Source organism: Odontesthes bonariensis, chromosome 21 (assembly GCF_027942865.1).
Source record: "Odontesthes bonariensis isolate fOdoBon6 chromosome 21, fOdoBon6.hap1, whole genome shotgun sequence".
Taxonomy (NCBI): domain Eukaryota; kingdom Metazoa; phylum Chordata; class Actinopteri; order Atheriniformes; family Atherinopsidae; genus Odontesthes; species Odontesthes bonariensis.
Window position 1 is genome coordinate 31613621 of NC_134526.1, and position 13588 is coordinate 31627208.

At 43.7% G+C, this 13588-nt stretch overlaps 1 protein-coding gene across 1 annotated transcript; it reads left to right on the forward strand.

Moving 5' to 3' along the window:
- The first annotated feature begins 5225 nt into the window (after nt 1-5225).
- On the forward strand, nt 5226-8483 carry hoxb5a (homeobox B5a). The gene is made up of 2 exons (XM_075454389.1): nt 5226-6030; nt 7138-8483. Exons 1-2 carry the CDS (start codon nt 5343-5345, stop codon nt 7383-7385), a joined length of 936 nt encoding a protein of 311 aa, XP_075310504.1. The 5' UTR covers nt 5226-5342; the 3' UTR covers nt 7386-8483.
- The last annotated feature ends 5105 nt before the right edge of the window (nt 8484-13588 follow it).

Sequence of the window (13588 nt, forward strand, 5' to 3'; positions counted from 1 at the left end):
CCGTTCTACGTTCCTCCAATCCAAAAATACTCCTGCAGTATTTACGCTTGGACGGTTCGGTGTGGAGGCATTTCAGTTTCCTCCTCTCCTTGCGGCCAGGGTAGTATTTATTGGTTAAGCCACATATTTTTCTTTCCTTACTTTTAACCAGTCATTTCATTTTTTTTTCAAAGTTAACTATGTGGGCTTGATTCGTATGTTAAACCCAAAGAACCGAGTCAACAGGCCTCCGCAGGCCTCACCACAGAGTGGAGCAGTGATATCAGAGGTGAGACTGCAGGGGAAATGGTTCCTGCAGCGGGCCCACCCCAAACCGAGTTCTGTTTGGCACAAAAGCCCGAGACGGTCATGGTACACACGGCATGTAGACATTCATGGAAAAAAAGTAGCTAGGCCTCATATGATGTATTTTTCGTATGTTTCAGGGACTGGAACGTCCGCACTGCACTTAACTTTAGTTTGTAGAAACCTTCAGGCCTTTTCCTGGATAGCGGGGCGCTCTTCTTCTGTATAGTCTGGTCATTGGAAATATATGTTAGAGATACCAGACTTAGGATATTAATTTAAGGAAATGAAACACTTTCTAAAAATGTTTTTTGTTTTTGTTTTTGAACGTAATTTCTTGCATCATTCCAAGAAAAACCGCCTAACTTTATATTCGTGATATAGTTTATTTTTCTATTCTGTTCTTTTTTTGCTCAAATGAACTTCCAGGTTTGTGAAGCACTTGTTTTTTTAAGTTGGGTCACTTGACTTTGGTCTGTTTCTGTTCAGCTTTGTTTTTTTTTACTATTGTTGGTCAAGTGCTCGCTATGCCTTCAGTTGGCACGTACAAACGCATTCTGCACACGCAGAGGAACGACATGGAAAGGGAAGATGTGTGTCTTTGTTCAAAAGTGTTCAGGACTTTTACCTTTTTACGTGAAAAAGTCAATGCAGGTGGTCTTACTTGTAGTTGAGCTTTTCTAGCCGTTTCACCTTTCTCGTAGGTTTTTTTTTTTTGGGGGGGGGGGGGGGGGGGGGGGGGGGCGTTAACTACTGATGTGAATATCCAAACTACCTAAAGACGTTCAGGAAAGTGTATATTGGGGGTTTTAAAGTGTTTTTGTCAAGTACATATACTACCTATGAAAAAGTCCAATAAAATGTAAAAAATTAAAGAAATGTCTGCTTAAAGGCTCTTTTTTTGGGGGGGGGGGGGGGGGGTACCGATCGATCTGTGATATAACTGAGATTTATTCAAACATTTAAGAACAATGACTGTGTAGTTCAGGACTGTGAAATCGAGGCTTGATAATTTCATGATTTAGTGGCCTACTTAAAATCGCGCCCAGAGACCCATAAACCTTTTAGCCTCTTACATGTAAGTGTGAAACATGCAACACATATTTGAGGCGCGCGAAGCGAGTCCGAGGCGGCGGCCAGTTGAGAGCGAGGGCGGCCCGGAGGGGAAGTGGCAAGCAGGGAGGGACGCTGCGGATGGTCGGCTGAACAAATTGATGACTTGATCAAGGGAGAGAAAGTTGACCTGTCGTCGAGCTGGGCAGCCAGACGCGTCACACACACACACACACACACACACACACACACACACACACACTTCACCCAGACAAAGTGGACAATGTCCTTGTGACCCTTCGAACTCTGCTTGTCCGCTGAATGACCAGCGCGCTGCCTCCATCTTGGCTGATCGTGAGACGGATTAATAGATTCAGGTTACGTTGTTGCGCCATGAGACTGGTTGAATGGACATAGCCTACTTGCACACAGAAAAATTATTTTATTTTGAACTCTCATTATTTCATCTCGTAAAAATCTCCAGTATTGTTGACGCATGCATTGTGTGACCATATTCAAATGGTCCGTATCGTCACATTGTTTTAATGTTCCAAATTCTCAGTGTGGACGCAAATCTATAAAAATACAATATAAATGGTAACCATAGTTTACCAAGCCAGGGAAAAGAGGAAAAAAGACAAAGAAAGAAAAGGTGGGAAAAGAAAAGGAAAGGAAAGAAAGGAAAAGACAAGAATGGGAAAGACAAGAAAAGGAAAGAAAGGAAATTAAAGAAAGGAAAAGGAACAAACAACACCTCACCTTGTCATTTTTGTTCATTTCTTTCCAAAATGGTGACATGTCTTCAGTCAGAACTTGAAATTGAGCGGATTCTGTTATATTTGAGGTCTTGGGCGGATTGAGTTGGTGGGCACATTAGGTTTGTTCATAAAAACTATTCAGGACTCACTGGCAAAGCAAGAGAAGTAAAACTCAGAGGCATCACGCCTCAAAAAGAAGCCCTTTCAACTGTTTCTGTTTCAGAGTGAGTTTAGATGAATCAAACAGAAACATTTTGGGAAGTCGCTGCTGCCCATTCTGCAGAAAGACTCTGACAGGTCGGAGACTGTAGACGTGAAGAAGTCATCTTTGGTCTGATTGAAATGAAGGTTCCATATAAAGGCGTCTGTGTTCTGCCAGGGGACATATATGTCCTGTTTGAAACTGCCTGGAGATATTTCTCTGTCACCACAGCCGAGTACAATAAGTGAACACATAGTGCCGTGTTTGGAAGACTTTTGAATGTTTTATTTGATGTGTTTCAGAAATGTGACTATGTTGCCTGACAGAATTAAAATAAGCGATATATCAGCCACAGCTTCATCTTTTATTCCAGGTCCTATTTCTGCAACTGAAATAAGAATTCTCCCAAACGGACTAACATCTCACACGTGCAGGGCGTCACGTGAGGATTTAGGTTCTCTGATTGCGGTGAGTCGGCTCTGTTCTGTGAGATGTCAGCCCTAAAAGCTCTAAAATGTATACTTTGCTCCACACGTCCAATATGTTGCAGTCTTCCATTTAAAACGTATGAGAGGATAATATTTTTAGGCAAGTGTTTTGTGGCGGATAAACCCACATTTTGTGATATTACCCCCGACACATGAGTCTTAAGCCCGTAACCATGTCTATTGTTCTAACCAAGACCACGTAGCTTTTAAAACCATGCAAACAACAATGCGCGTCAATCATAAACCTAAACAGGTACTTTCAACTTCTAACCTACAGAGTGAAGTAGCTCAGCACGTTATGGCGGAGGAGTGGACTGAGTAAAAGGTTGTGAAAAACAGGATTTGAACCTCGATTATTTTCGTTCACGTGTAAAAAAAAAAATCAGTAGAAACGTGAGGAGAGCAGTAACACATCAGAGAACAATGTGTTGATATCCAACCATTTTTAGTCTTCATTTCTCTGTGCATCTGTTTTACAGTCTGTAAGGAGCTCGAACGGATGTGTGGTTCGAACTGTAGCAGCACGTGAGAGCGACACACTGATAAATATTTACATGCTGCAACTGAAAAGACAAAAAAGAACAACTTCTGAAGGTCTTTTATAAAAAGTGCTTGAAATGTTTAATTCAACGCAATGTTATGGAAATATTCCCACCAAAGGTAACCACTGGATAGGGAACAGAGAGAATGTTAAATTATATTTAAAGAAAAAAACCTCAAGCAGAGCCGGAGATGATGGCGACGAGTTAACAAAGCAGAGAGCTAATATGGGACAGGGATTTGGTGTGATTTAAATCTGTATTAGTGCTACATGAAGCGGTTTGAGATGTTTGGGCCAGCCGGGTCAGGGCCTCCTCCAGCAGAACATTCCGGACACACTGGTGCCTTTGTGCTTTTAAGTCCCGCAGCCTGTGTTCCTGTACATAGTTGGCTTATTTTCTGTGAACTAACGGACAAAACATTTGATACGTGTTTCTCGTGCTTCTGTTTATTTTCAGCCTGTAAATCTGCCCGTTTGCGTCGTCAGACCCACGTTTCTGCCGCGTTACTCAAGCTGACACCCAACTCTTCCGCATGGCCTGCACCTTCACAACTGCCCACACAATATAGTCATCTGTGTGATTTCACACAAAGTTTTGCAATTGTCAATCTGTTCTCTGTTCTCGCCAATGTGCTGGAGTTACCCACGTGAGCGCGCACTGAGGCCAACTCAGACACACGGAGGCACCCTGGCTGTAATGTATCTCAAGCAGGGAGTCAACAAATCATAAATCAGACGCTTTCTGTTCGCTGTGGATGTCACAGATCAGGTTTAAAACTCCTGTTCTGTGTCTGGAGGGGAGGCCGCGACAAACACAGAGAAATGTTTAAACAAAATGGAACACAGGAGAACAAAGGTTTTCCCTTCGACTTACTGCTTATGACCTGATTTCATCATTTGAACAGGAACAGTATGTTATCACATTTTTTCATTATAAATTTTTATTATAATTTATTAGTATTATTATTATTATTATTATTATTATTATTATTATTATTATTATTATTATTATTATTATTGGTATAATAATAATGATATATAAATGTATTTAATAATATTATACCAATAATACAATAATAATAATTATTATTATTTTTGTTGCTATTATTATTGTTGTTGCTGTTGTTGTTTTTTTTGTTGTTATTATTATTGTTGATGATGGCCTACTTTACTCGCAACTCTAAAAAAACTGAAGATTTCACCTTTCCTCTCAGATAAAAAATGTAGGACTGCATGTTGGATCATTAACAGTTTACCTTTGGGATTATGGTCTCCAGCTCCTAATTTCCAGCACCAGAAAGGTCAATTAACAGGGCTGACATGATGTCTGTGTGCGCGTGTGAGTGTGGGTGGGTGTGGGGGAGGGAGGGGGGGTGGGGTGGGGGGATATGCATAACTGCTCTGGAAGACTTTTTGCATTTTTTAAATGCTTAATTTATCCTTCTCTCTCTTTCACTTAATATGTGTAATAAATCATGTCTGCAGTAGGTGGCGCTGTGAACTCACCCCTGGCACCTCTGTAAACACAATAAAGAGTGTGTGTGTGTGTGTGTGTGTGTGTGTGTGTGTGTGTGTGTGTGTGTGTGTGTCAGGGAGAGAGAGGCAGACGCAGAGAGAGTTCTGCCCGCCCAACCCTTTATCATTAGAAACCTCAGAGCATGAATTACCTTTCCTAAGTCATCGGTGAGAATTTACGACTGGTCAACAAAGGCACGTGACCGCACCCCCCTCTTCTCCGTGTCTCCCCCCCACACACACACACAAGCACACTCACCCATATCCAGCACGCACACGAGCACACTCACCCATATCCAGCACGCGCACAAGCTCACCACCCCACCCCCATATTTGGACGGCGCACACAAAGCTAAAAACGAAGTACAGTGCAACGCCATAATTCACTAATACATCATAAATCGTTGAAAGTACCAGCGTTATAACGACCGAGAGAAATCCAGCAAATCAAGCGTCCCTCGCGCCTCAGCTGTTAGCCTGCATCTCTCCACAACAACTAAATGAGCTCTTACTTTGTAAACTCGTTCTCGGGGCGCTACCCAAATGGCCCCGACTATCAACTGCTGAATTATGGAGCTAGCAGCGGCGCAATGAACAGCGGGACGTACAGGGACTCTGCCTCCGCCACCGTGCACCATGCGACGGGCTCGTATGGCTACAGCTACAATGGCATGGATCTGACCGTGACCAACCGGGGAGGGGGGGCAGGCGGCGCTCCAAACACCGGAGGACACTTCGGAGGAGGCTCGGTTGCAGGGGACACCTTTGGCTCCCTGACCGCTGAAAGGGGCTTCAGACAGTCGTCCAACTGCCCCCTCGCTTCCACGGCCAAATCCCTCATGTCACCCGAAGGTGAGGACAACAAGCTGGGCTCGCAGAGGTCGTCTCCCCACGCGGAGCAACCAGGAAGCACTAATCTCAGCTCCCCGAACCTGTCGTCCTCCTCCCGGGGTGCCGGCGGCGCGGCGCAGCGCCTCACAGAGCAGGAAGACACCTTAACGCAGACCGGGGAGGCACAGCATGAACGGAACGCCACTCACGGGAGTACCTCGCTTCCTGCGACCGGGCACTCACAGCCGGCTCTGCTGCAGGAGCGCGGCCCGGGTGGATCAGCCGAGGGCAGCATGGGCAGCGAGGCTCAAACACCACAGATCTTCCCCTGGATGAGAAAGCTGCACATTAGCCATGGTACATGCTGCTCTTCAGTTTACACTTTATCGGTACTACATGTTTCAAAAGAGTTCATATTGCTGGATGAATAGATTATTGACAGTAGGCATGCAAAAGCTGCGACAGTTATGTGTTTGCAGCTGTATGAGTGTGTATGTGCACTGAATATTTAACAGACTTGTCAGTGCTTTAATAGGATTTTAGTTGACCAATTTCTTAAGAATAGCTAACAAGGCACACATATAACAACGGTTCCTCGTTGAAACAACCAATAAAGTATTTAGTTACACAGCTGCTCAGTTTAATATTTCCACATTAATGTAAATAAACCAGCAGGAGTGTCAGATGAACGCATAGAGTTCCCTATTACATTTCACCAACTTGAAAATCTGAAGTAATCACACAGTATAAACTAAAGAAGTCCCCCCCACAAAAAAAAGAAAAAAAAAAGCTAGGGTTAGACGGTTGCCCCTGCTGTCTTTTTCTCCTTTCTTATTTTTTCCTACAAAACTACCATAAATCTGTTGAGGGAGCGGCAGGCCGGGCAGCAAAGTGCAACAGGCTGGGGAGCGTAGACAGAGTCGGGTGAGAAAAGAAAAGAGAGAAAAAATAAAGAGAAACCGGGAAGGCTTTGGAGGCTGCTGCTCCTTTGAAAAGTGAAACTTTATTACGTGTGGGAACTTTATTTGGGAGGTGAGACAGAGGACAAGGCAATAAAACCCTGAAGGGACCGGGGGGAGTCAAAAGAAGGGATACGGAGGGGTGATAGTGAAGGTTGAAAGAGAAAAGAGTTGGGTGAAATATAGCAGCACTTTTTTAGCATTGATTGTGAGGCAGACATGTCTGGAATCAAATGTGTGAGAACATTTAGAATGGCCTTATGGCTGCATCCTTACAAGCAACTATTCTAAGGGAGTAAAAATTATGTTATTTTCTAAGTGTGGATGCAGTCAGAATGTACAGTGGCTCTGGTACAATGCTACTTTTTACGGGACTGAAAAGTATTCCTTACATGTTGCTCAGCCCGTGTTTGCATACTTGCATTAATGCGGCATTAATAATGCCGCATTAATGCCGCGCGGCTCATGTCACATACTGACTTCTTCCACTCTTAACAACCCTCAGATATGACCGGTCCCGACGGGAAAAGAGCGCGGACGGCCTACACACGCTACCAGACTCTCGAGTTGGAGAAAGAGTTTCACTTCAACCGGTACCTCACGCGGCGGCGGCGGATCGAGATCGCACACGCGCTCTGTCTCACCGAGCGGCAGATCAAGATTTGGTTCCAGAACCGGAGGATGAAGTGGAAGAAAGACAACAAACTGAAAAGCATGAGCCTTACTCCAGCCGGAAGCGCCTTCCTACCCTAGAAATGAATCCATTTTGAAACGCAGAACTCATCAGTCTCCTCACTCTGTACCCTGCACGTTTCCTGGGAAGGAAATGACACGAACAGTGGAAGAAAACGAAGAAAACTTGAAGAAAAACAGAAAACACACATAGAGGCCAGCACATGGAAGAGAGGGCAATGGAGACGGAGAAAGACGTAATCCACACATACCAAATCCAGATTTAAGAGCGCTTAATTTAATCATATAACCAGCTGTAATATACAGTACAGCAGCACAGCACTTTTTCTTTGTTTGGCATATTGGTCTTCGGTGTTTCAGGGCAACATAAATATGACTGCGGTACTTAGTCTTGTGAAAAAAAGAAAAAAAAAGATTATTAGAAAAAACAGGCCGACAACGCACACCCAGATAACAACCAAAAAAGAGGTGGAATTTTTCAAAAGTTCCGAGGAAAGGAGTCAAAGATGAACATGGAAAAAAATATACTTTTACCTTACGTCTTACTTTAAAAACTTTCTACAAACCATTTTCTGATATGTAAATATTATTTTATGTGCCACGTGCAATGATTTGCAATCGACAAAGAGCTTTCTACGAAAGTTATCATTTCAGTCTGTTTTGTAAGTTATTTACATCCATTAACGCTGTAAGTATATCACAAGTGTTTGAACTGTCCTCTTCCCGAGTTTCACTCAAGTAAAAGTGTGCGTGCGCGTGCCTGCATGTGTGCATGTCGGTGCCTCTGTCTAAAAGCAAGCCACCCCTCATTTCTTTATTAATTCACACATACATAGCCTATATATATATATATATATATATATATATGTGTGTGTGTGTGTGTGTGTGTATATATATATATATTTGAAAGAGAGAGAGAAATGTCTTGACTTTTTTAATTGTGACCCGTTGGCTGTGAGCGCGTGTGAGTGCGTGCCGGTGTGAGAACTGTGAAATTGAGTCCTTGTAAGATTTCCGTCAGTGAGCTTTTTTTGTGCTTGTTTGTAACTTGGTGTAAAAGGAAGTAAAAGTAACTGAGGTTTCTCGTATACTTTGGTGACATTCTTGCTTATGTGAAATCCACCTCGGCTGGTGGGTGGACGGGGGGCGTTTGTTTAGTTCCAGAGAAAGATTTCAGTGATTTTCGGCTTACTCCGTGTTCACATCCTGTGGAAAAACGCACGTTCTAAAATGTCTGTGAATTTTTTTTTTCTTTCCAACGCACTACACTCTTTATGCACATCTAGCGCGTGGAATCCACACCGGATTATGCTCAACTACAGTCACCAGTTAGGGAAAGATATCAAACCTGAACGGCACCATGCGTAAAATGCACCAAAACAAGCACTTTGAAGGCCCGAACGCCATATTTCCAAGGCGACAACATCCTGGACAAAATCAGCTTCTCAGAACCAGGAAGACCACTCATAAAGAGGGCCTTATAAAGACCACTGAGTCACACATCCACGTGCATACAAAATATCCATATGTTTTCATCTTTGCTGGCCAGCACTGACCAAACGGTGGACAAATTGGTCCCTTTTCTCCCCTTTCCGCCTGAGCGGAGGCCATTCCCGGATAGATGAAGTTACATTTCTCTGATGCCAAACTGTAAACAACCAAATTAACTTTTAAACTCACCAACTGATGGTGCTGCAGTTTCCCCGCTCATAGCCCTTTTTCTTTCTGAGCAATTGGCGGAGAGAAGGGGCGGCGGGGGGGTTGGAGAGGTCTTCATCTGGACACAATCTCTGTGTGTATGTGTGCTGAGGATCTTTTAAACGAACCCCTTCTGCTTTGGGCCAAACAATAAAGAAAAGGTAGCTTTGACATTCTCTTGTCAAACACATGAGGGTTTTTATCTCGAGGTTGAATCGTAAAGATCAGTCCAAGCCTCATACTGATACCCCTCACTGGTTCTCTACTGATCACGTGGGGTCCATAAAGTTAGTTTTATGGTTTTGGGGAGTTGACATCGTACTATATATTTCACATTCTAGAAAGCAAGTGACGGTTTAACGGCTTCGTGAGGATCCTAAAGGGGTCAGTAAAGTAAAGACGGGGTGGGAGAAGGAGTGTGTGTGTGCGCGTGTGTGTGTGAGAGAGTGAGAGAGAACAGGCCACTACTATCGGCTGCTATTCCTGCTCCGTTTCACACTTGGACCCCGGCGATCCGTGGTCTGTTGCGCTGTGGACGCTGGGAAAAACCCGCAGAGAGGAAGAGCCGGGACGCACAGTAAGTAGTATGAGAGCTGCCTCTCAGTGAGAGCTAAGTGGAGAGAGGGGTGGGATTGGTTAAGTGGGAGAGCGGTAGGGATGTGTAATTACAGAGTCACTCATTCACTGTGTGCACTGCTGCTGCATTAACGCGCTCCGTGTCCCCAGTTTCAAATAAGTGGCATTTTTTGTCGTGACGGAGTCCGAACCGGGCAAAGCGGCCTTATCTTAGTGTGTGCCTACTAATGCTGCACCTGAAGACTTGTTGAGTGTTTCTCGGCGCCAAGACGTGACTGTAAAATACAGAATGGTTTGTTTTCATAACGGTGGGCTGTGTGCTCGTCTGTAAGTGAGCAAACGAGTGAGAAACAAACTAGTTGGAACGGTGCCATGGCTACCAGAGCTACTTTGAGGTTTTCCCGTTGTATTTTCCTGCATTTTAAAACAGATTTGTTTGGTGTGCCTGAATGTTTGAGATAAAGAGGGATGAACTGACACGTTGGACAGTAGGCGCTGCTTTTACGCACAGCCAACAGCAAAGTTGTTTACATGAAGGATTACCACTTGTAAAAATGCTCGTGTGTGTTCATGGAAAAAAAAGAGCGTCAAGGACACATGTGCGAGCACATGCACGTGCGCTCTTTAGTGACATGCATCCTTGGGATACAAGTAGATCTTTGTCTGCCTCCGCCCTTGTATTATCCAGACAGGATGGGTGTGAGTGAAAAGTACGTCGTGGACACAAATATTTCCAAGGCTCACCATTGGAGATATTAAAGAGGCTTACTTTACGCCAGAACCTGATTTTCTTGTTTGATTCTGAGCACACGTGCATGCACGAAGACTCACGCACACACACACTCAGTAAAAGCGTCCAACTTGTTGCAAAGAACAGCTAATATATTGAACCGGTTTTAAACAATAGGATCAAACAAACTCGCAGTATAAACCAGTTCTAATCGAATATATAATAATAGAATACTGAGGCACAAGTAGGACTGGCTTTAGGTCTGAAAAATAATTATATTTCATCCATGAATGAAAACGACAGAACTGAACCAGGTCAGGGTGCAGTTATTGGCATATGTCAATCAGAAATGATTGCATTTAGATATCTGTGGCACAGTCCACTGGGTGCAGAACTAAATCAAGCAAGAGAACAGTGAGAATGGAACGGGATTCTTCATTATCTGCACGTGTTCAGTGAAATAAACTACACTTACATTAGATTAGGCCGCCATGTTCCATAGAGAATCCCAATGAAGCTGTTTCACCCGAAATATCAGTTAAATTAGGAGTGATAAATGGCAACAAATTACATCAAAGTTTAGTAAGAAAAAAAAAAAACAATTGTTAACAATTCCAAATGAATGTGAGAATTCAGTCTGCTGCTCCCCACGAGCCACATGCACTCTGACCCCTTGCTACCTTACGCTCCCAGAAAAAGGAATATCTGACACATGACCGTATTTTATTCAATGAAAATAACTTTGGCTTTAGTTGTGAATTAAAGGCCGGATCCGCGCCGTGCGCGTTGTGTCTCACTGCTTCCTCTGAACATTGTCCATTGTCCTATTTCACTGTCTAAACACGTTTCACGTTTAGTTTTGTCTTGTGTCTGAAGCGGTGAATTAAGACTAATTAAATAAGATGATAAAATTACAGAAAATAAAACAAAAAATGTCTCTAACCAACAGAGAGATGGATGACGTCATTACTGCGATGCAACATCATATACAGAATGAAGTATATATACCTAACTTTACGTAACAAAGCTTCATCCTGGTGTCAGGATTTTTTACTTTGTTTTTATTTCATGAATGAAAAACTAAGAGGAAGTTTTCTCTTTATGTTGGAGAGTGTTCCGCCCTCTGCCGTAATATGTGTGTGTGTGTGTGTGTGTGTGTGTGTGTGGGGGGGGGGGGGGGTTCCTGTCATGAAAATATTCCTATTAAACCTCAGAGAGAGATATGCAAACAACAAAAGCTAATCATTCTCTTTCTCACAACCTCCACTAAAGTTAGTTACATGTGATGTGTACATTTCCATAGAGCTTCATGAAAGTAAATATTTGTAAATATGGAAATTATGATCGACTTAAAACGCGTTTGAACCTTGTTCCAAACTTCTGATCAGGAATCTTATTGTCAATATTTTCTTTCTTTCTTTCTGGCTTGCTGCATGACTCCGGTGGACCACCGACTGTCATTCCAACCATTCTAAAAAAAATGAACAAAAACAGCAATATTATCATTATTATTACTATTCTTCTGATTATTAATATTATCAGTGGTAACAATGAATGAATGTGAATGATTAAATCCAAGGATGTTTCGCCTTGTGTGATGATCTCGCCTCTCCCTTCTTTTTTCCTACATTTTGGATGTAGGCCTATGTCATTCAGCCTGCTCCGTCCCGCAGTGTCCCACACATGTGTGTCAGGCCGGGCTGAGCAGACCCAACCCACAAAGGCCTGCGCCACATGGGTAGCCTATACATGTATTTGGAGAATGACCCGGGTCCTACAGGAAGTTTGAGTTCAGTAAACAGGAAGGTGAAAGCCTCCCATTTAATTTCTCATCAGCTTCCTCCCTTTAATGATGATACAGAAATGCGCCACCAACCCCCTCCCAGCTACATCTGCACACACACACAGGCTCCGGACACATAGGGAGCTGACATTAATGTAGTTCCCATTCTTTTGGACATGACTGAGAAAGGCTCCGACATGGGAAGGCGCAGCAGCGGCGGCTCTGCGGCCTCCTTTGTTTCTGCTCTGTTTGTCATCTGTTTCCCGTTTATGTACTCAGGGCAGTTCCAGCCTGCAGAGCTGCTGCTCCTCGGCTTTATGTGTACTATGTGTACGGGCTTGCTGCTCCTTTGAAGCTGTCGAGGCTGTCAGAGGGCGCTGAGTTTGTCTTTACATCTTGTGTGTCGGGGATGATGAGTGGGGTGAGTAACTAATGAAACTGGACCTTTATTTCCATGCCTTGGAAAAATGGTGTGATGTATCAGAGAGTCGCGGGCTTTGAGTGGGAGTCACGGAGGTGGGTTTTGTTGTGTTTACTGGCAGGGCACGAGCGAGCTGAGATAGAAAGGTGAAGGCATGGGAATATGTTTGTGTGTTTTCAGCATGCACAGCTCCAGTATGATGATGACCTGACGGGATTTAGTTCATTTGTCTAACTCGCTGCACTTTGCATTTTGCCACAGAGGCCTTTCCCTGCACTCAGTCTGTGGTAGATATCAGAAAGCTTAGCCAATAGAAAATATTCTCCATCCATACAGTCACACACACTGCTGCCTCTGCACTGATGCCCCCGCCCCAACCCTCCCCAAAAACCTTCCTGTGATTGCTTTAGTCCAGCATTTAAATTGCCATTTACCAAGGTTATGGTGATTTGTTGACGTCACAGTTCGCGTGCTCATTGACCAATACGTCAGCATAATGTCCTCTGGATCCTGACAGGGGTGAACGGCTTGACCGATCCTCATGAATAATGAATGACAAGAAGTCACTGCGAGGTCAGCAGACAGGCTCGAGCCACTCACTGCGCAAGAGTTCCGCGCAGGCGCACGAGCGGCAAACGAGCACGGACCACCGCACAAACATTGATTTGTTGACCTTACCCACGCAAATGAGCAGTTGGCTGTTTTCAGAGGTGTCCTGCATTTCCGGATCACAGTTTGAGATCAACAGAAAGCTTCCACAGACTGACTCAGGCAGGCTGGGTAAATACAGCCGGAACCAAACGTTCAACCAAACACCAAAAGGTACTGAGAAGATGATAAATTCCAACCTCAAAAAGTTGCTAACTACCATTTATCTGAGGTCAAATTGGTGGCGCGTGAATCTGTTATTAACGTGGTCATAAATAAACTCAGTTGGGTTTGAAATGATTCAACTCCTTTATCAGTTCCACTGGAGATAACATCTGTCTTCTGATTGATAATGATACTTTATTTATTTATGGGTTGTTTTTTTTGCAACACTAAAATATATTAGT